Here is a 24,085-nt window from a genome sequence, read left to right as displayed (position 1 = left end):
TATTATTATTATTATTATTATTATTATTATTATTATTATTATTATTATTATTATTATTATTATTATTATTATATGATGAAACAACTTTTTATCTATTATTATCAATATTGTTTTATTGAATAACTATTAGTTATATAAAATCATATTTACTACATATAACATAATTATATTAATATTTTTATAATAAATATTAATAAATGTAATTAATTAGGTTATTAATGAAAAACATAATTAAAGTAACAAATAAGACACTAATAATACATAAATTGTTTAATTACCATTATATGTGTTAATATATATATGAATGATATAGGTTCGTGAATCCGAGGCCAACCATGCATTGTTCAATATCGTCATATGTATTTTTACTACAAAATACAGTATTGTGAGTTTCATTTGCTCCCTTTTTAAATGCTTTTGCAATATATATTTTTTGGGACTGAGGATACATGCGTTTTTATAACCGTTTTACGAAATAGACACAAGTAATCAAAACTACATTATATGGTTGAATGATCGAAGCCGAATATGCCCCTTTTTACTTGGTAACCTAAGAATTAGTAAACCAGTCTACTAATTGACGCGAATCCTAAAGATAGATTTATTGGGCCTAACAAACCCCATCCGTTGTAGCGGATGCTTTAGTACTTCGATGTTGTTTTATCATGTCCGATGGATGTCCCGGAATGATAGGGGATATTCTTATATGCATCTTGTTAATGTCGGTTACCAGGTGTTCAATCCATATGAATGATTTTTGTCTCTATGCATGGGACGTATATTTATGAGAAATGAAAATCTTGTGGTCTATTAAAATGATGGAAATGAATGCTTATGATAAACTAATGAACTCACCAACCTTTTGGTTGACACTTTAAAGCATGTTTATTCTCAGGTACGAAAGAAATCTTCCGCTGTGCATTTACTCAATTTAAAGATATTACTTGGAGTCATTCATGGCATATAAAAGTCAGTACCTCGCAATGGAACCAAATGTTAGAGATTTCGTCCAGGTGGATTAGGACGGGTCTCTACATGACAGCCGTTGTCAATCAAACGTCTGCTATTCAGTCTAGGAAACGGCTGCAGTGCAGATAATCATGACAGGATGTCAAATCAACGTTTGCTTAACCACCAGCCAATGCTAACCTGCACCACATCTTAACCTATCCTATACAACATTCTTATTGTTAACCGTTCATTCAACTTGTCATTTGTTCAGATCATGACATGTGTACGGTGTGTATTAAATCACGCATTTTAGAGCCCTAATTGTTTCCTATTATAAATAGGATTCATTCTTTTACCATTTAAGGTAAAAATTCAAAATCAACTTCGTTTCCATCTTCGCTCTCAAAAATCTCCGATCAAGTTCGGGCAATCACACAATTACTCAGGTCAGTTTACTCTTCGCTTAAATCTTTTTATCATGTCGACTTCGTTTACCAGTACAACTGTTTTTCATGTTCATTCGATATCATTAACCCTTGACTAAGAGTCAATGAAATGCATCGTCGAATGGCATCCACCCATCGCCGACTTTAATCCCACCCTTCCAAAGGCAAACGAGTGAGCCCACAAACCACCCTCCAGCATGATTGATGTGTACGATCAAACCCTCGAGGTAGGGAATGTCCGAATTCCTCCAACCACCTTTTTCATGAGAGTTTTAACCGCTTACAACATAGAATTAGGTCAATTGCATCCGTGCAGTGCTACCCGATTATTCCTGTTTGAGATGTGGTGTTGGGCTAACAATCGAGAGACCTCATTGGTAGTTTTTCAAAATATCTTCCATTACCAAGTAAGCGAGCATGACTAGTACAGTTTTTTCGATCGAGTTGGCTTTACCGTCGGTCAAAAGAAAGGTTTGCAGATTCTTGGAAAGATTCATTTTATTTTGTTGAAAACAAGTTTGTTCCCCCTGAATTTGCTAACATCCTACAATAGCGCTCCGGTTCAAACACCTCTTTGAATAGACCCCCACCTATGGACCAGGCTGAGCAGGAACTGTTCGACCTGTGCTCCGGCAGAAATTTGAAACTTCGCATCTACCAAAATGAAGTCTTGTTTCTTACCAAAGTGTCTTCCTACTGGCCATTTGTTAGTACCCAGCCAGACATCATGCTTAGAGGAAAGGGTATATTCCGCATTTGCCTAAATCAATTAGTTTTGTAACGATTTATTGTAGTGCATACTAACCGTTGTGCGCTTTTTTGCAGTGATGAATGCTCGTGACATTCTTTTGGACGACGACTTTAAAGGCTATACCATCAAGAAGGAAGCTATTGACCAAGATGCTATCATGAAGGATGCTGATTCAACGAAGAGTGGGGGAGGTGCAGATGAGGCTACATCGAAGTGCCGCTCCTCTATGCGCCTCAACCATCTAATCAAAAAGAGTAAAGCTGCGAGTTCTTTCGAAGGTAAAATATAACTTAAATTATTTTGCTGAAGTTTATATCTTACATTATTCATGCTTGATTGTGGAATTTCCCTTCCAGTTATTCTCATTAATGAGGATGTAGAGCCTACTGTTTCTGCCACCGCTCCATCTGTTGCCAATGCGCCCTCTGTGCCCTCAGCTGCTAATGTTCAACCAATCTCCCCAGTTCCACTTGCCGTGATTGCTCCTTCTTCTTCAACTCCTGCTGCCAGCCGAGCTACTACCACCCCTTTTGTCCGAGCGCTGATTTTAAATGACAATCAACACATGCCCATTCATGTGGACAACTTGGCTTCAATTTTAAATGTGTCCAAGTGCGTTGTGCTTGCACAAAATCTGTATATGCAGGGGTATGCTCCTACCATCATAAGGCAAGAGTTAGAGAAGATGATGCCAAATCAAAAGCTCAACTTCGATACACAGCTATCATTTTTAACATGGGCAAGGGACTGCGATAGGTTAAGCACCGAGCACACTCATCGCGCAGATATCCACATGTCTGGGCATTTACAGAAGAGGGTGCAGGTTCTTGAAACACAACTTAAAATGGCCAATGACGCGCTGAAAACAGCTGAGGCCACCATTGAATCTTTGAAAAAGGAGAAAGTTGATCTTCTATCCTCACAGGTTGATTATGAAGAGGAAAACAGGGTATTAAGGGAGGAGCTTGCTGTTGCTACTTCTAATATTGATTTTCTAACCTTTGAGAGGAACGATCTTACCACCCAGGTTACTGAAGTGTCTGCGAGCCGTACTGTCATTCGACGAACTTATGCAGATCTATGCGTAACACTTCCAACCATTGCAACTAATGCATTGAGCGCCTCCATTGTTACAGAGCTTTACTCACAAGCTCTTAAGGCGACCAAGGCATTAGAGTGGGTGCGCTTCTGGGATCTGATCTCAAAGAATATTGAGGTACCTACTGTCATTCCCCAAATCATCACAGATCAACTTGAAGAGGATGCTTATGAGAAGCTTCTTGAATCCAGCAAGGCGCTGGAAAACATCTCAATCCAAACTCTTACAGATGCTGCACTTGATCCTGCAATTTTCATACAAGATCTTTTATCAATGAAGTTTTAGGTTGGCGAGCCAATGCTCGCTATGTGAGGTTGCAGGGTGTGCTTTGTATGGCGCCTTGTAAAGTATTTTGCTAAGAGCTTGGGGTCTTGGGTGCGCCATAAGCTTACATTGCTTTTGGCCCCCATGCGCTCAATGCCCTTGGGGGGTGCACCTGTTATTAGCGTGCTTCGTGAGGCACTTTTAACATTATAGGTGTGCCCTCTATTAGTTTAGTTTGTTATTTTCTGTTTCCAAGGGGCAATCCTCCTGATCGCTGCGTGCGAGGGTTCGAAGGATTGCTACCGTTAGTGTAGGCACCGTTCCAAACAAGCCACGTAGTTTAGATTTTAATTTTTCTGCAATTGTAATGGCCTGCGTGCCAACTTAACTCTTGTACTATAAGCACTTTTTTTTGTAATGTTACTAGGTACCCAATGCTATGCATTGTTTCTTTCATAATGGTAATAAGTAAAGTAACCCAATATCTTTCTTATTGTATTGTTCACATTATTAGGCGTATTAAGTTCTTAAAACTTAAAGTTTTATTTGCATACAAGCCAATGTATACTCGTTTATACTCCAAATTTAATAACACTAACCAACGCCAAAATATTGTGCACATAGCCAACGCTTTTCATTGCATTATTAAGTAAATTATTCAGAGTCTTCCAAGTGAACCAACACTTAGGTTAATGGACAAGCAACCACAATGCTTGTCGTTTATAGTCATGACTTGCAGTCTTCTAGTCTGCGAGAGTGTGTTGGTCTAGGCAAACCAATGCATGTTACCCACCCTAAGATCTAGCCTTGCAACCAAACAGGCTTCTGCCACACGGGAGCTAGAGATCATCCCTTAAGGAGGCAGGATGCACGTAATAGCTGTCATATTGTGCATTGAAGTGTAACCAAACACTTCTATTCAAAAAATTAAATTTATTCATTACAAAATAAATTAAATTCTCAAGTCATATCGAAATGACAATTTATTGCACCATGAAAGAAATACGAATTATCTTAAAAGTAAATAAAATAACATTTTAAAGGAACTAAAAAATGCAAATGTTCAAAAGTCGGGGTGATTAATCCCTAGTGCTGCAGCCTGACAATTATATTTAACATCTTTTCAAATTGGTTGCATGCCAAGTGCGGGGTATTCGTTCTCCATTTAATCCTGCCAGGATATAGGACCCCGTTGCACTCATTCCAATAACTTCATAAGGACCTTCCCATTCTAGTACCAGCTTTCCAGTATTCTCTGTTTGACTTGCTTCATTGTTACACCACACATAATCTCCAACCCTGAATGACATAGGCTTAATGCGCTTGTCGTAGTACTTAGAGATCTTCTGCTTGTTAATTGCTTCTCGTATGGTAGCTATTTCTCTGCGCTCTTCTAGCATATCTAGATTAGCGCGTAAGCCTTCATCATTACTTGACTCGTCAAAGCTGCGTATGCGCTTTGTTGGAGCTATTAATTCTGTGGAGATCACTGTTTCAGTTCCGTAGACCAAGCTGAACGGTGTTTCTCCTGTGCTATTTTTATGAGTGGTATGATGCGCCCATAAAACACTTGGGAGCTCCTCGACCCACCGTTACCATACAAACCCAGGCGCACCTTTATCCCCTTTACAATATCTCGGTTTGTTACTTCACATTGGCCATTGACCTGTGGGTGTGTGACCGAAGTAAAAGACTGCATGATATTCAGCTCCTAACACAAGCTTTTAAAAGGATTGCCTTCAAACTGAGTACAATTGTCGCTAACAATTTCATTGGGGATACCAAACCTGCACACAATATCTTCCCAAAAGAAGTTACGGATGCGCCTGCCGGTAATTGTTGCCAATGCCTTTGCCTCCACCCACTTGGTGAAATAATCAGTTGCCACCACCAAGAATTTTATTCCTCCTGAGCAAGCAATGATGGTGTAAATACTGTTAAAGCGCGTATATTGCAAAGTATTATATAAGCATTTTGTTTCAAGCGTACCTGAGCACGTAGTAATAGGACCGACAATGTGGATGGCCCACTTGCTGAACGGCCATGCTGCTGTTTTTGGTACCATTGGGTGTCGTGGTGCTCGACTTATTGGCGCGTTCTGTTGACATGATTGGCATGTCCTCACAACTTCTGCTGCGTCGCTGTAAATGGAGGGCCAATAATACCCTATATGCATCACCTTTGCAGCAATCATTCTGTACCCAGAGTGTAAAGCACAAAAGCCTTCATGAACTTCTCGAAGCACCGATTTAGCTTGATTAGGTCCAATGCATAACAGGCTTAGGCCTAAATAAGATTTCCTGTATAAAACACCCTCGATTAACGCATACATGAGAGCTTTAATGCGGACCTTTCGCGCTTCTTTTTCGTCTGCCGGGAGTTCGCCCTCAGTTAGGAATTTCACCAATGGTGTCATCTAATTTGGGCTTTCCTCTTCGATGGGTACAACAATTGATTTCTCATCAATAGATTTTTCTGTTAACACTTCAACTCACACATTTTTGCGCAGATGATCGAAAGCCATTGCAGCCAATTTTCTCAGTGCATCTGCTTTTTTGTTTTGCCCCCTTGGTACCTGCATCAATCTAAAAACATCAAACTCATTTGCTAATTCATGCACCAGTTCCATGTACCGCTGCATAGAGGCTTCATGTGCTCCAAACGATCCATTTACCTGGTTTACGACTAACTGTGAGTCAACATACGCGTCCAAGTGCTTTATTCCGAGTTGTTGCGCTATGCGCATCCCAGACAGTAACGCTTCATATTTAGACTCATTATTGGTCACCACAAACATGAATCGAAGTGCATAAGTATGCTTCTCTCCGTCGGGGCTTGTGAGAACCAGTCCAGCGCCATCGCCTTCGGGCCCACAAGCTCCATCTGTATGCAGTTCCTAGACCTGATTCTCATCACAGCCGATTGTAGTACTTTCTGCGAGTGCTTCTACTTCCCCCATTGTTTCAGCTAAATAATCTGCAAGTATCTTGCCTTTTATCGCCGTGCGCGGGGAGTAATTGATTTCATGCTCTCCCAATTCAATAGCCCATTTGGCCAGTCTACGCGAAACCTCAGGCTTGTACAATACATGTCATCACATGCTATCAGCGTATCACAATTAGTTCAAGCGCGTATTTGGTGTCTTATAAGATTGTGTAAAAGAGATTGGGATGCGCGTGCCGTGACTTATACCTGTATTATCGGTTGATCAGTTAACACCACTATTGGATACGCCTGAAAGTATCTGCGAAGCCGACGAGCTGTATGTACTAGCGCATACACGAGCTTTTCAATAGGTGGGTAGTTAACTTCACTACCGCTAAGTGCTTTGCTGACAAAATACACAGGCATTTGCATCTGTGCCAAAATAGTGGGAAACACATAGTAAGTATTACATTCAATACATATTCCAAGTCTCAATATGAGACATACCTACCCCCTATCTGCGATACAACATCAATGTCTCGCCCGCTATTGACGCAGTCAAAGTAGGCAGCTCCCTTAGGAGTGACTTCATCTCAACAAAAGCTTTTTTGGCCTCTTCAGTCCACCTGAAGTCTGATTTTTTCAATGAATTCTTAAGGGTCTGGAAAAAAGGTAGTGACCACTCTGCGGCTTTTGACAGGAATCTAGTTAGCGCAGCCAACTTGCCTGTCAAACTTTGCACTTCTTTCCTTGATTTTGGGGAGCTCATGCATTCTACGGCCTCGATCTTCTTGGGATTAGCCTTGATTCCTCTTAGCATCACTATATGCCCCAAGAACTTGCCATCTTTCTCCCCAAAACTGCACTTTGTAGGATTAAGCTTCATGTTGATTTTGCGCAGAGTGTTGAACGTTTCTACGATATCGGCCAATAGTTGCACCTCTGTGTTTCTTTTGATGACTAAGTCATCTACGTAAGCCTCAAGCTGATTTGATCTTTGAACGCCAAATCCACTACTCTCTGGTATGTTACCCCCGCATTCTTCAACTCGAAGGGCATTTTCGTGTAACATTAAATACCCTAATCGGTGTGGAATGCGGTTTTGGCTTCATCCCCCACTGCCATCTGAATCTGGTGATACCCCTTATACGCATCTAAAAAGTATTTGAACCTGAATCCAGAAAGAGATTCAACTTTCCAGTCAATCTCGGGCAAAGGATAATTGTTCTTAGGGCACGCCTTATTGATATCCTTAAAATCGATGCACATGCGCCACGAGCCATCTCCTTTTTTTTTAACCAAAACGGGATTCGCGACCCAAGTCTGATACCGCACCTCTCTAAGAATGTTCGCATGAACCAGCTTATCTATCTCCAACCTCAACCGTTCGCTTCTTTCTGGCGCAATTGGGCGATTCTTTTAGTGTACCGGAGTCAAGTTTGGATTCGCGTGCAACTTATGCTCAGCGATATTTCGTGGTACCCTAGTCATATCATCCTCACATCACGTGAAGACGTCCATGTTGGCTACCAGTATGTTACACAACTGGACTTTGATGTCATCTGAAAGGTTACCCCCAATTTGAATTCGTTTGTCTGGGTACTTCGGATTGACAAGGATAGAACTGCTTTGTATCTGTTCTCCAATTGTAGGTAATGGCTTAGGTGGTGTTACCGAAGCGCATAGCACTTTTCCAGACTCCGTCCGGACGGTAGCAATACCTTGCTTAGTAGAAAACTTGATCATGCTGTGAATAGTGGAGGGTACTGCACTAAACTTCTGCAAAGTCACTCGCCCGAGGAGCGCATTGTAACACGAATAAGAATGTACCACACAGAATTCAACAGGGACAGCCCGCATGCGGGTCGAATCGTTATCATCAACCAGCTATAGTTCAAGCTCGATGCACCCTAACGGCCATGCAGATTTACCGGAGAACCCCGAAAGAACAGTTGTGGGTGCCCGCATCTTAGACTTGATTGTCGCTGGTAGCTGCCTAAGCAGTGTTCATACATTACGTCAACATTACCGCCCGTATTGACATTTAACCATCGCACATTATACCCACAGTCAGTGATGCGACCTTTAATGATAATGGGTGCATGTGAAGGATTAATTGTTTGCATCAGAGGGAAGATAATAGATTCCGCCTCCCGTTCCTCCGACTGCTCAGCTTTGCGCCTTTGACCAGAGCGCCTAGCATGCACCATGTTTATCATTTTATCAGAATTTTTTTCGCCGCCCTTCTTTTGATTGGATACGGTTTTCTCTGATTAATTGTCATGCGACGCAGTTCCCTGCTTTTTCATGGGCTTCAGGTGATTAAGTTCACCCCTTCTCAGACATTCGATCACTTTTTCGATAAAAGACTTGCAACGATCAATCTCGTGCCCATAGTCATCGTGAAACTCACAGAATTTTGATTTATCTCTCCGAGCATATTCTGACATCTTCGCAGGATCTGAGAATGTCAGACAGATCGGTTCAGTAGCTAAGATCTCCTTCGGTGTTTTAGTCAACTCGCGCATGATCTCAAAGTTTTGACTTGGGAAGAAACCCTTCCCTTGATCAGAAATGCTCGACTTCTGAAACTTGTTGTATTTTGTTGATGCAGAGACCTGGCTGTAATTGTCACCCTTGTGCTTCAATCCCCCTGCTTGACTGCGAAAAGAATCGTCGTCTTTATTACCTCTGCCATTGGGATTTTTCCCACTATTCCTAGTGGCATCTTCCCTTGTACGCATATGCTCGTGCGCTTCTCTAATGGCTTCGGCCAAGGTATCAGGCACCTTCATGCACAAGCGCTGCTACAGTGCAAGATGTCACTCTCTACAGAACCCGTGTATAAACCGGACACTTTTTGGCTTTCGGGGAGTCCAGCCATTTTAGCGACCTCCTTGGTGTATCGATCTATGAACTGCCCAAGGGATTCTCTTGTACCTTGTCTGATATCATGACATTCAACATGCGTCCTTTTGCGGGCGCGCATGTTGTGAAAATTTATCAGGAAGCATGCTCTAAGATCTTTATAGGAAGTGACAAGCGGTAGTGGCAAATTATTAAACCATTCCCTTGCGACTCCTTGCAATAAAGTCTGAAATTCTAAACACTTGGTTTCATCATTCCAAGCCTGAGTGCGCGCTGTTCCTTTATACCTTTGTAAGAAATCATCTGAATCTGTTGTGCCATCTGATAATGCTAAAAACGAACATATATTTCATAGCATTATTCCTCAAGAAAGACAAGCTTTTAGTTGCAATTGTCCTATTTACAAGTGATATTCGTTTAAATAATAAAAGGTGAAGACAAAAGACAGATTCGACGAATTGAAGATGCAAACGACCAAAAAGCTCAAAAGTACAAAATACAATCAATGAGGTTCCAATTATTGATAAGAAACGTCTCAAAATTACAAGAGTACAAGATTCAAAACGAAAAGTACAAGATATTAAATTGTACGCAAGGACGTTCGAAAATTCGGAACCGGGACCAGAGTCAACTCTCAACGCTCGATGCAACGGACTAAAAATTACAAGTCAACTATGCATATGAATATAATATAATATATAATTAATTCTTAAAATTAATATATATATTATATTATATTTAAATAAACGTCGGCAGAAGAAAACAATCAAAAGTGGCTCTCCCCATCTGGCCATGCGATCGCATGGCCTGGAAGGCATAAATCCATGCGATCGCATGAGCCCCTTTTCCAGATCACAGGCCTATAAAAATCGAGCTTTGGTGCACCATTTTTCCATCCATAATATCAATCTCTCTATCTATATACGAAGTATATATTTATATTTATATTTTAATTTTAATTTTAATTTTAATTCTAATAATAAGGGTATGTTAGCGAATGTTGTAAGGGTGTAAGTCGAAATTCTGTCCGTGTAACGCTATGCTATTTTTAATCATTGTAAGTTATGTTCAACCTTTTTAATTTAATGTCTCGTAGCTAAGTTATTATTATGCTTATTTAATCCGAAGTAATCATGATGTTGGGCTAAAAATATTAAAATTGGGTAATTGGGCTTTGTACCATAATTGGGGTTTGGACAAAAGAACGACACTTATGGAAATTAGACTATGGGCTATTAATGGGCTTTATATTTGTTTAACTAAATGATAGTTTGTTAATGTTAATATAAAGATTTACAATTGGACGTCCCTATAAATAACCATATACACTCGATCGGACACGATGGGGGGGGGGGGTATTTATATGTACGAATAATCGTTCATTTAACCGGACACGGGAATGGATTAATAGCCACTAGAATTATTAAAACAAGGGTGAAATTATGTACAAGGACACTTGGCATAATTGATAACAAAGTATTAAAACCTTGGGTTACACTCAGTCGACATCCTGGTGTAATTATTAAATAAAGTATTAAAATCTTGTTACAGTTTAAGTCCCCAATTAGTTGGAATATTTAAACTTCGGGTATAAGGATAATTTGACGAGGACACTCGCACTTTATATTTATGACTGATGGACTGTTATGGACAAAAACCAGACGGACATATTAAATAATCCAGGACAAAGGACAATTAACCCATGGACATAAAACTAAAATCAACACGTCAAACATCATGATTACGGAAGTTTAAATAAGCATAATTCTTTTATTTCATATTTAATTTCCTTTATTTTATATTTAATTGCACTTCTAATTATCGCATTTTTATTTATTGTTATTGTATTTAATTGCACTTTTAATTATCATACTTTTTAATTATCGCAAGTTTATTTTATCGCACTTTTATTTATCGTTATTTACTTTACGCTTTAAATTAAGTCTTTTATTTATTTAATATTTTACATTTGGTTTTAACTGCGACTAAAGTTTTAAAATCGACAAACCGGTCATTAAACGGTAAAAACCCCCCTTTAAAATAATAATATTACTTATATATATATTCGTATTTTTATAAATTAAACTAATATAGCGTTAAGCTTTGATTAAAAGATTTTCCCTGTGGAACGAACTGGACTTACTAAAAACTACACTACTGTACGATTAGGTACACTGCCTATAAGTGTTGTAGCAAGGTTTAAGTATATCCATTCTATAAATAAATAAATACCTTGTGTAAAATTGTATCGTATTTAATAGTATTTCCTGTTAAAATTTAATAGTATTTTATATCCCTTAGCTTTAACCATCAAGTATTTTTGGCGCCGCTGCCGGGGAACTTTCTTGCTTAAAAGCCGGAAGCGCAACGCTAATATATATAAAAAAACAAAAAGATTTTTATTTTTATTTTACTTTTATTAAAATACGCTTTTGTAAAAAAAATACGTTTTAATATATTCGAAAATATAAAAAGAAAACAAAAATATAAATATTTTTAAGAGTTTGTTAAATATTTAAGTTCTATAAAAGTTTATTTATCTTTATTTTATAAAAATATAAGTTTTATTTAATTTATATAAATATATTACATAAATATATAAAACAGAAAATTCAACACAGCAAAAAAAAAAAAACACTCGAGTCCGGTACTGTAGCAGCCCACTCTGTGGCCCGAAACCCTAGCCCATGCGATCGAATGGCTGGATAGCTTAGGACTCATACGATCGCATGAGCCCGTCTGACACGCCACAGTTGGTTGCAGTCAGCATTTATTACGGGTTATTATTATTATTATTAAACAAACCCTAATTAGGGTTGTATTATTATAATATCTAAGTTTTAATTTTACTATTTTGTATTATTTAAGTTTAATTAGTTTAATTAATTTATAAAATTAATAGTTTTATAAAATAAATAATATAAAAATAATATTTTTATAAAAATTGTCCTTTTTACAACTTTTAGTATATTTTTATATTTTGTTCCTTTTTTAATTGTTTTAGCGTAACTTTTGTATTTTTCGCTCGTATTTAGTTTTAAGACTTAGTTTTTGCCATAGTTATTTTTATTTCTAGATTTTTAGGCTCTGCCGTAAAATTCCTTAAGTGCTTTTTCTTTAGACTAAGATATAGGTGCTTTAGAATTTTGCGACGCCTTTTTAAGTTTTAGTACCTTTTTAAGTTATTGCCATTTGGGATATAGTTCTACTTGTAAGCTTTAATATTTTTAGACGCCTTTTACCTATGTATCAATTATCATTCCAATTAGTAATCTCAATTTGCGATTATAATTTTAAGTTAGTGATAGTAATAAGGTTGAGTTAGTCAGGTATTTTTAAGTTTTATAAGTCACTTTCTTATTTTTCGACGCCTTTTTCAAAAAAAAATTTCTTTTTCAACCTTTTTCGACGCGCTCTTTTTCTTTCTTATTTCTCGCCATTCTAGTTTTAGGACTTAGAATTTTTATTCTACTTCTTATCTAAATTTCTTAAAATTACGAAAATTTATTTTAAGTGGTTAAATTGATAGACATCAAAATTTTCTGGTTCGTAGTAATAGTTGGATTTGTACGTGGACCGGGTTATTGGAGCCAAACAGTCCTCAATTATATTGAGACCAAACGAATCCTGCCCCTCTGCTGCATCTTTTGGCTATTCGAAACGTGGGCAAAATCAGAAAAGTCTATTAATTGGATAACTTATATAATTTTTTCTTTCCTTTTAAAAACTAATAGGATATTCAGTGAATGAACCGAGCAAGACGTTCACCACCTTTTGTACGTTCACCACCTGTAACTCGATAAAGACATCTAGCAAATATTATCGCCGTTGATTTTCCTTTAGAATCATCATCCAGTCGACCAAGTACTCCAATTCAAATTTCCGATAATCCATTTTTTGAACCCGACCACACAATTGAGAATCCGGAGAATATTCAGGGACGATTCATAGATCCTGAACCATTAAATTTTCCTCCGGAACCACCAATCATTCAAATAGAGATTGTTGAGGAACGAACCATTAAATCAGAATTCCGATTCAACAAATTCAATTATGGAGAATCTGGAACCTTTAAGTATGGAAGACCGAATGAGAGCTAAACGCACTGGCCAAGGTCACGCAATTACTCATCCTGACATTAATGCGCCAGATTATGAAATCAAAGGACAAATTCTACATATGGTGACTAATCAATGCCAATTTAGTGGTGCGCCTAAGGAAGATCCAAATGAACATCTTCGTACCTTTAATAGGATCTGCACTCTATTTAAAATCCGAGAAGTTGAGGATGAACAGATATATCTCATGTTATTTCCCTGGACTTTAAAGGGAGAAGCCAAAGATTGGTTGGAATCGTTACCTGAAGGGGCGATCGATACATGGGACGTTTTAGTTGAAAAATTTCTTAAACAATTCTTTCCGGCATCTAAAGCCGTAAGACTTCAAGGAGAAATTGTTACTTTCACACAGAAACCGAATGAAACTCTATATGAGGCGTGGACAAGATTTGGAAAGTTATTAAGAGGATGTCCGCAACATGGTTTAGATACCTATCAAATAGTACAAATATTCTACCAAGGATGCGACATCACTACAAGTAAAGACATCGATATAGCAGCTGGTGGTTCTATTATGAAGAAAACCGAAACTGATGCTTACAAAATTATTGATAACACTGCTTCCCACTCACATGAGTGGCACCAAGAAAAAGATATCGTTAGATCATCTAAAGCAGCTAGAGTCGATTCTAGCCATGACTTAGATTCCATTTCCGCAAAGATAGATGCTGTCGAGAGACGAATGGAAAAGATGACTAAAGATATCCACTCAATACGAATTAGTTGTGAGCAGTGTGGAGGACCACATTTGACAAAAGATTGTCTCAGTATTGAATTAACAATGGAACAAAGAGAGAATGTTTCATATCTAAACCAAAGGCCTGAAAATAATTATCAGAATAATTATCAACCGCCAAGACCGATTTACAATCAAAACCAAAATTATAATCAAAATATTCCATACAACAACCAACAAGGTCCTAGGAATCAACAAGTATCCAACAATACTTACAACCAGCAAAGACCTAATTTTCAAAACAAACCACCACAAACCGATGATAAAAAGCCGAATTTAGAAGATATGATGACGAAGCTAGTTGAAACTCAAACGCAGTTTTTCACATCTTAGAAACAAACCAATGAACAAAATGCTCAAGCATTTAGAAATCAACAAGCTTCTATTCAAAATTTGGAACAAGAAGTAAGTAACCTAGCAAGGTTAATAGGTGAAAGAAAACCGGGAAGTTTACCTAGTGATACAAATGCAAACCCCCGGAATGAAACAGCTAAAGCCATTACCACAAGAAGTGGTACAACACTTAAACCACCTAAAATACCTGTAACTTCTGATGAAGCTATTCCTACTCCACAAGAACCACAACCTGATCAAGATAAGGAAAAAGAACCGGTAGTTGAAAAGGTTAATGAAGATAACACAGCTAAGGATAAACCTTATGTTAAACCATACCAACCACCACTTCCTTACCCGAGTAAAATGAAGAAAGAGAAACTTGAAGCCGAGCAATCCAAATTCTTGGATATGTTTAAACAGATAAATGTAAATCTTCCTTTCATTGATGTGATTTCAGGAATGCCTAGATATGCTAAATTCTTGAAAGATCTAATCTCAAATAGAAAGAAAATGGAAGAACTCTCGGCTGTTACTATGAATGCTAATTGTTCAGCAGTGCTGTTGAATAAGATACCAAAAAAACTATCTGATCCAGGAAGTTTCACAATTCCATGTTTTCTGGGTAGTCTTAGTTCAATAGAAGCATTGGCAGACTTAGGTGCTAGTATAAATTTTCACTATACACTAAACTAGACCTTGGAGAATTGAAACCAACAAGAATAAGCATACAACTAGCCGATCGATCAATAAAATATCCTAGAGGGATAATGGAGAATATGCTAGTTAAAGTTGGTACTTTAGTATTTCCAGTAGATTTTGTTGTTCTGGACATGGAAGAAGATTCTCAAGTTCCTCTCATATTAGGAAGACCATTCTTAAACACGGCTAAAGCAATGATAGACGTGTTCGGTAAGAAATTGACCCTATGTATAGAGGACGAGAGTGTTACCTTTTCAGTTGATAGAGTAATGCAACAACCGCAATCTGCAGATGATACATGTTATTATATTCAAACTATAGATTCACATGCAGAATTGTTGGAAGAATTTCCAGAATTACAAGGAACAGGAGAATGTTCTTTAGGAGAAGGAACTGAACAAATTGATGAAGCTGAAATGTTAGCTACACTAATAGCTAATGGATATGAACCAACAACAGAAGAAATTCAAATGCTAAAAGAAGAAGACAGATATCGATATAAATCATCGATAGAAGAACCTCCGACATTAGAGTTAAAGCCACTTCCAAACCATTTGGAATACGCTTATTTACATGGTGAATCTGAATTACCTGTAATAATATCATCTTTTCTTACTGAAAATGAAAAATCACAACTCATTTCTGTGTTGAAAGCTCATAAACCAGCCATTGCATGGAAGATTCATGATATTAAAGGAATACGTCCTTCGTATTGCACACATAAAATCCTTATGGAAGAAGGTCATAAAACGTATGTGCAACGCCAACGAAGACTAAATCCGAATATGCAAGATGTAGTTAAAAAAGAAATTATTAAACTGCTAGACGCAGGTCTAATTTATCCAATTTCTGATAGTCCATGGGTAAGCCCAGTTCAATGCGTACCTAAGAAGGGTGGCATGACTGTCATTACAAATGAAAAAAATGAGCTTATTCCTACTAGGACTGTAACAGGATGGTGTGTATGTATTGATTATAGAAAATTAAATGACGCCACCAGAAAAGATCACTTTCCCTTACCTTTTATTGATCAAATGTTGGAAAGATTAGCCGGAAACAGTTACTATTGTTTTCTTGATGGATTTTCCGGATATTTTCAAATTCCAATAGCACCCGAAGATCAAGAGAAAACCACATTCACGTGCCCTTATGGTACTTTTGCTTACAAACGCATGCCATTTGGACTTTGCAACGCCCCTGAAACCTTTCAAAGGTGCATGATGGAGATTTTTCACGACATGATAGAAGAATGCATGGAAGTTTTCATGGATGACTTTTCAGTCTTCGGTGATACATTTGAATCATGTCTAGTTAATCTTGAACGAATGCTTATTAGATGCGAACAATCAAATCTAGTTCTTAATTGGGAGAAATGCCATTTCATGGTTAAAGAAGGCATCGTTCTTGGACATAAATTCTCAAAGGAAGGAATTGAAGTAGATAGAGCTAAAGTAGATGTAATTGCTAAACTTCCACATCCCACCAATGTTAGAGGAGTTAGGGGTTTTCTAGGGCATGGCGGTTTTTACCGACGTTTCATAAAAGATTTTTCTAAAATTGCCACTCCTATGAATAAACTCCTAGAAAAGGATGCTCCATTCATCTTTTCAGATGAATGCATCAAATCTTTTAATATTCTTAAAGAGAAACTCACTAATGCACCGATCATGATAACACCAAATTGGAATCTACCGTTTGAACTTATGTGCGATGCAAGTGATTTTGCAATGGGAGCCGTTTTAGGACAAAGAATTGAAAAACGATTTCAACCTATATATTATACTAGTAAGACATTACAAGGAGCACAAACGAACTATACAACTACTGAAAAAGAACTCCTTGCTATTGTCTTTGCTTTTGACAAATTTCGTTCATATCTCGTTCTAGCAAAAACGGTGGTCTATACCGACCATTATGCTCTTAGATACCTATTTTCGAAACAAGATGCCAAACCAAGATTAATCCGTTGGATCTTACTCTTACAAGAGTTCGATATTGAAATCCGAGATAAAAGAGGAGCAGAAAATCTCGCCGCTGATCATCTTTCTCATCTTGAAAATCCTGAATTAGAAGTTCTAAATGAATCGGCCATACAAGACAACTTTCCTGATGAATATCTATTGAAGATAGATTATAATGAAATTCCATGGTTTGCAGACTATGCAAACTACTTAGTATGTGGATTCCTTGAAAAAGGATTATCGTACCAAAAACGAAAGAAATTCTTCAGTGATATAAAACACTATTTCTGGGAAGATCCACATCTGTTTAAAAATTGTCCAGATGGAATAATACGCCGATGTGTATTCGGAGATGAAGCTAGTAAAATTTTAAACCATTGTCACACAGGACCAACAGGAGGGCATTATGGGCCTCAACTAACAGCAAGAAAAGTTTATGATGCTGGATTCTATTGGCCTACAATTTACAAAGACGCACACATTCTGTGCAAATCCTGTGATGCTTGTCAAAGGGCCGGAAAAATAAGTCAACGTGATGAAATGCCACAAAATGTCATTCAAGTATGTGAAGTATTTGACATTTGGGGTATTGACTTTATGGGTCCATTTCCTAAATCTCATAATAATCTCTATATTCTCGTAGCCATTGATTATGTATCTAAATGGACGGAAGCACAAGCTCTCCCAACTAACGATGCACGAGTTGTAGTCAACTTTTTAAAACGTCTTTTTGCAAGGTTTGGAACACCGAAAGCTTTAATAAGTGATCGGGGTACTCATTTCTTTAATAATCAACTTGAGAAAGTTCTCAAAAGATATGGAGTAACTCATAAAATCTCCACTGCTTATCATCCACAAACAAGTGGACCAGTTGAAAATACCAACCGAGCTTTAAAACGTATTCTAGAGAAAACCGTAGGATCAAATCTGAAGGAATGGTCCATTAAGTTGGAGGATGCACTCTGGGCTTTTAGAACAGCCTACAAAATTCCAATTGGAACCACACCTTTTAAACTCGTCTACAGAAAAGCATGTCATCTTCCAGTAGAAATTGAACACAAAGCATTTTGGGCTTTGAAGACATGTAATCTTGATTTACATGAAGCTGGACGTCTACGATTAAGTCAACTAAACGAATTAGAAGAATTAAGACATGAAGCATACGAAAATTCATTAATCTATAAAGAAAGAACAAAGAAATGGCATGATAAAAGAATCAAAAGTTCAAAAGAATTCAAAGAAGGAGACAGAGTTCTTCTTTTCAATTCACGATTCAAGCTATTTCCTGGAAAATTGAAATCAAGATGGTCTCGACCATTCATAGTCAAAAGAGTTTTCCCATACAGAACGATAGAATTAATAAATTCAAATGGAATTGAATTTAAAGTTAATGGTCACAGAGTTAAACATTACATAGATAGTCCGATGGAAGTCGACAACGAAGTTAATCACAATTTCGATACCACAGCTAACTAAGTGTGAGGAGAATCAAGTCTTTTAAGGATTTTATGTATTTATGTTAGAGTTAGATTGTCTGTTTTCATGTAGTTCTCGAAAATGGAACCCGAATGGTCTTTCCCTAGCAGACCCTAAAGAACTAGTCTTCTCCCCCCATTCTGAATTTTTATTTTTTTTATGAAATGAAGACTGCCTGTGAACTAAACCATGGTCTAATGCTACACGCTTTAATCACTAAACATAATAATGACACACTTCCGAGTGAAATAGTATCAGTAATCAGAGAAAGATTGGACGGAGTAAGAAAAGAATCCAGATGCGAAGATAATAAGTTACAATTTGGTAAAGGAAAATCAAAATTCGCAGCGAAAAGAAGAGCACGACACCTTGAAAGATGTCACAAATGCGGAAAATGGTCACATGGAGGTAAATGTTCAAATAATCAAACCTATTCAAATACCGAATTTGTTACTATATGCAGAGACGGACCGTTCATATGTTTAGAAGAAAAAACACTGAATGCTCGAGGTTACGCCTATGTAGCTATGGAAAACCAATTAAACCGACTATATTATGAATGGGATAGATCATATAACTAAGAATACTATCTCACAGGTAAGTCTGTACAGTTTTTATTTTTTTTATTTTTATTTTTAACCTTTTGATAATAAACGCTAATTTGTTCGCTATAAAGTATTAAATTGGTATTGAATAAAATTAGGTTTGGCGACCGAAATTATTGATATCATACAAAAATTTATTACATCACTGCGAAATTTAACGTTTATTCTTAAGGTATAAATATCTTTAATCATTCAACCCAAAATATTTCAAAAATTCGTCATGAGTTAAATTAGGTCATGGAACCGAAATTACTTTACCGAAAAGAGGGATGCATATTTTTGATAATATTTGATTGATTAAAGTGGGATAAAAGACCAAAAAGATTTTTAATTTTATTTTTACCATGTTTTTAAAATTAATATATAAATCTTAAATTAATATTGTAAACTTTTTAAATTAATATATTTAAAATTGTAAATATTTGAAAAATTAATCTTTTTTTTAATATAATTTTGTATGTATAAAAACAAAAATATAATATAAGTTTGGTGTGAATTTATAATATGAATTTTTATTTAAGTTTGGTGTGAATTTTTAATTTTATGCATATTTTAAATTTAAGTTTGGTGTGAATTTAAAAACAAAAATTTACTTTATTTCGCTAAGTTAAAAATATGATTTTTAAAATTCGTCGTGAGTTGAAGACTAGGTCGTTGAACCGAAATTGCTTTACCCGAGGGAGGGACGAGAACTTTTATTATCATTATTTTTAATCTTATTGAATTAAAGTATGCCAAAAACATTAAAAAATCCAAAAATCTCTACTTTTAAAACCGCGCTTTGATTTGACAAATTTTAAAAATTTTGTCGAGGGACAGACTAGGACATCGATCCGAAACGCCCTCATCCTAAAAAGAAACAAATTTTTAAAATTTTATTAATTTTATGTTTTATTAAGAATAAGGTTTTATAAAAAAAAAAAAAAAAAAAAAAAAAAAAAAAAAAAAAACCTGAAAGTACTGTACCCAGAATCTCATGCGATCGCATGGGGTTTACTCTTCAACCTCATGTGATCGCATGAGGCTGGATTCCAGGCCAGTTTGATAAAAAAAACAGCTCGCTGTTCTGCAAAAAAAAGCACACACACAAACACGAACCAACCCCAAAATCACCTCTAAAATTCGCAATTTTCCACCGTAATTCGTCATTTTTCTTGCTCTAATCATGCCTAGATTCTCATTCTTCAGCAAAATGGTAAAAATTACACTCCTAAACTCATAAATTTGTAGTTTTTGTGATAAATTCTAATTTTTTACCTAATGCAATTTTGTTAATTTCTAGTGTAATTAGTGTTAAATTGTTAGTATTTTATGCATGTATAACCTAGATTGATGCTATTTAATATGATTTGAAGCCAAAAACTTCAAAATTTTTAGAAATCTAGGGTTTGTGTTCTTGAGCAATTTGGGGCTTTTTGATATAAACAGGTTATGGCCAATTTTTGTCATGAATTATTGCTAAATTGAGTAGTGTAATATGTTTAGATAGTTAAATGATCCAAACATTGATCCTAAACATGATTTTTGGAGATTAAAGTGGACTTTTTAAGTCCAAAATTCATGAACTTGATTAATTTGATATATTTGCCATTTGAGACTTGTTTAATTATTAGTAATGAATATTTTGACATGTTATTTGAGTTAAAAGCTTATGAACTTTGTATACATTCTCATATTTGCTTATTTGAAAAGTGTAGAATTGTGAAAAATTGTGAAAATGTGTATAAGTTTAATTTTAATTTAACATGTTATAGTGATTGTTTTAAGTTGTTATTTTTCTAACACTAATGCATATTTGGATGCACAAATTTTGTGTTTAATGTGTTTTGCAGAAAGCCGATACTGGAGGTTCAGAAGCATCATCATCTAGACGACCAGCACCAGCACCAGAACCAGAACCAGAACCAGAAATGCAACACGAACAAGAACCACAACAGGAACAACAACAACAGCCTGATCAGCACGTACCTTATTATGATCCGGTACAGTTTGTTGATGAATTCATAGTATTCCCAATGAGGCCGCCAGTAGAATTCCCAACGATTCCTGAGCACACTCTGCATCCTAATCTGACATTTGATAGGAGATGGAGAGATTACGAGACATATCAAAGGAACAAATTCAAATTGGTAACAAAAAATGTAGAGGTGCCAAGGGTAATCGATTAGGCCCCTTTGGAAACGGTCCATCTAGCTGACCGTATTAGACAGCTTTTGGTACAAAGGTATGGCAGTTCTTCTTTTACAGATTGGGAACGTCTTTTCACCATTCGTAGACCTGTATATAAGGAATGGTGTGTTAAGTTGATGAGTACTGTATCACTTGATACAAATATAGTTAGAATAGATGAATAGAAGATTTCTTAGGTTTATCCTTGGCGGTAGGATGTACAGAATGTCCATGCTGGACATGGCCAGGGCCTTACAGATATATACTCCTGGTGAGTTGCTATTACCCGATTGTACAAATTTGATTCATTATGGTGAAAGGGTAGATAGTAACTTTGACGCTGATGCCATTTGGAGGCGTATGTCACATTTTGATGTTTTTACACGAGCAGGAGGACACTCCTATACACATATTGACAGAGCCGAGCTTCGTATTATTCATAGATTTTTGGCTAACTCGATTACACAGAGAGGTCACAATAAAGAAAAAATTACCTTACATGATTTATTCTACATAAAGTGTATTCGGGATCCTAGAAGCTTTGTCAATATCCCTTACTGTATTGCTTTTTATTTATCTAAAATGGTAGAGGGAATGCAGGACGGGAGTATAATAGGAGGAGGTATTTTTGTTACTCTCATTGGAGAGTATTTAGGTGTTGATAGGAACCAAGGGGTCCATTACAGCTTTGTAGAGAACAGGTTGAGCCCTTAGGATTGAAAGTTTATGTGGGTGCTAAGGTATTGAAAAGTAGACGTAACCAGGCAGTACCCTATGAGGGATCTCATCCTCAGGTAGAGAGAGGCTCAGACGAGGAAATGGAGGAGGCGGAAGACATTAGGGATGTCTTTCGAGATGCTATTCTTGACGTCCACGTTCGTATAGATGAGGAAGCAATGACGAACGTGGCCAGACATAGTATGTATGAGCAGTGGAACTCCGAGCGAGTATACGAGGATTATAGGCGACGCCAACACGATAGCTGGTTAGTTCATCAGCACCAAATCATAAGCCAGCTATCATATCAGGTACCAAATAATTACGTACCTACTCGACCTGCTCATTTTCCGCCACACAGCCCCGATATCCGACCACCCTTTAATCGGTATGACTATAATCAAGCCTATTAGAACACCTATAACCAACAATGGAACCCACCTGACGAGATGAACTGGAACCCATATCCAGACTGATTTAGTTCCATTTGGTTATTTATATGATTTATATGTTTTTATCTGTTTACTTATTCATGTTTAAACTTATGTTATTGAATATACTTATGTAATCTTTATCATTTTTATTATTATTGTTTACGAATATTTCACATTTAGGATTTGAAAGTGGGATATTAAGTCCCATTTCAAATTTCCATGCATGTTTATATTTGTATGTATGTATATGGTAAATTGTACAAAACAGGGTAAAACAGCGCATTTTCAAAGACTGGCATTAAGTTCAGCAAAAGCTACTAATTTTGACGACAAGATAAATGTGATGTAACAACAGACAGAATGGACAAATGATATGTACCATTTATCATTCAGCAAACAAACGCCAATATGTTTGGAAACTTTGGTAAAATTTAATCATTTCTACGCTAATCACCCTCAATAATTTAAATTGTTACTGATTTCTTGCAAATGAGGGCATTGCAAGATCTTAAGTGTGTGAAGGGGTTAAATTCTTTCAGATTTTTTAAATTTTTTTACTTTAAACACTTGGTTACCATTAGAAATACTAGTAAAGTAGTAGTTGTATTAGAATCTAGTGCTCTCTGATAATAAAGAGCAGCCCTAGTCTTATGTACTGACTACCCAATTCTAGTAAAATTTTTCAAAATTTTCAAATAAATGAACTCAAAATCATGTTTATACATATTTATGAACGATAAAACTAGGTGTTAACACCGAAATTATTGTTACCTCGGAAAGGACATAAATTGAGAAACAAACCAAAATGTTAAAATTCATTTAAAATGGAATAGAGGACAATAAAAAGGAAAATAAAAGCCAAGTGTGGGAAATTTTCACCGAGTTATTCAAAATACATATCACATATTTTTGTACAAATAATTGAAAATACTTTTGTTTTGGACGATAATTAACTGTTTTACCCGATGAAAGAAAAGAAGAGATGGATCTACACGATGAATCAATTCCATCATTTAAAGGAAGTAAAGTCTTTCGAAAAAGAAACACACTTCTTGATTTAGGTCATGAAGTTGTCGTCCAGACCAGCTGTAGGTTGATGAAAAATCTAGAAAAGTCATCTCTAAAATCAGCAGGAAATCCACGGACCTCAGCATAAAACAGGGTCGCCAAGTGGTCAGATTTATCCTAACCATGAGAAGAATTTATCTAGTACAATGGGGGGCACCGTTCAAATTAGCTTGATAAGACTAATAAATCAGATCCCCAGAAAGAATAATCTCCTTAAAAGATCAAAAATCAGCTTTTAAGCCTGATATTACTCAATCCTAGAGATTGACCTTAAAGATTGAGAATTCAAACTCATGGAATTCAATGATATCTAAACTCGAGCTTGAACGAGAAAATATTTTGATCAAATTATAAACCGATTTGTTTTCTGAAAACCCATTTTCAATGCGTTCATTACCATTGAACGTAAAATCCTAGGAATTCAACTGGAATTCATTAGGTCATCTGAACCAAATCGGGTGT

General features: G+C 36.5%; 2 protein-coding genes across 2 annotated transcripts; both read right to left on the bottom strand.

Moving 5' to 3' along the window:
* Positions 1-4,623: 4,623 nt before the first annotated feature.
* On the bottom strand, positions 4,624-5,927 carry LOC139841392 (uncharacterized). The gene is made up of 3 exons (XM_071831612.1): positions 5,501-5,927; positions 5,299-5,419; positions 4,624-5,044 (listed from the first exon to the last, which is right to left on the bottom strand). The coding sequence occupies exons 1-3, from the start codon at positions 5,925-5,927 to the stop codon at positions 4,624-4,626; spliced, it is 969 nt and encodes a 322-aa protein (XP_071687713.1).
* A 75-nt stretch (positions 5,928-6,002) lies between these two features.
* On the bottom strand, positions 6,003-6,868 carry LOC139841391 (uncharacterized). The gene is made up of 3 exons (XM_071831611.1): positions 6,704-6,868; positions 6,443-6,587; positions 6,003-6,394 (listed from the first exon to the last, which is right to left on the bottom strand). Exons 1-3 carry the CDS (start codon positions 6,866-6,868, stop codon positions 6,003-6,005), a joined length of 702 nt encoding a protein of 233 aa, XP_071687712.1.
* Positions 6,869-24,085: the final 17,217 nt, after the last annotated feature.

This window comes from Rutidosis leptorrhynchoides, chromosome 4 (genome assembly GCF_046630445.1).
Source record: "Rutidosis leptorrhynchoides isolate AG116_Rl617_1_P2 chromosome 4, CSIRO_AGI_Rlap_v1, whole genome shotgun sequence".
Taxonomy (NCBI): Eukaryota; Viridiplantae; Streptophyta; class Magnoliopsida; order Asterales; family Asteraceae; genus Rutidosis; species Rutidosis leptorrhynchoides.
The sequence above is the reverse complement of the archived record's forward strand: the minus strand, read 5'-3'. Positions and strand labels throughout refer to the sequence as shown.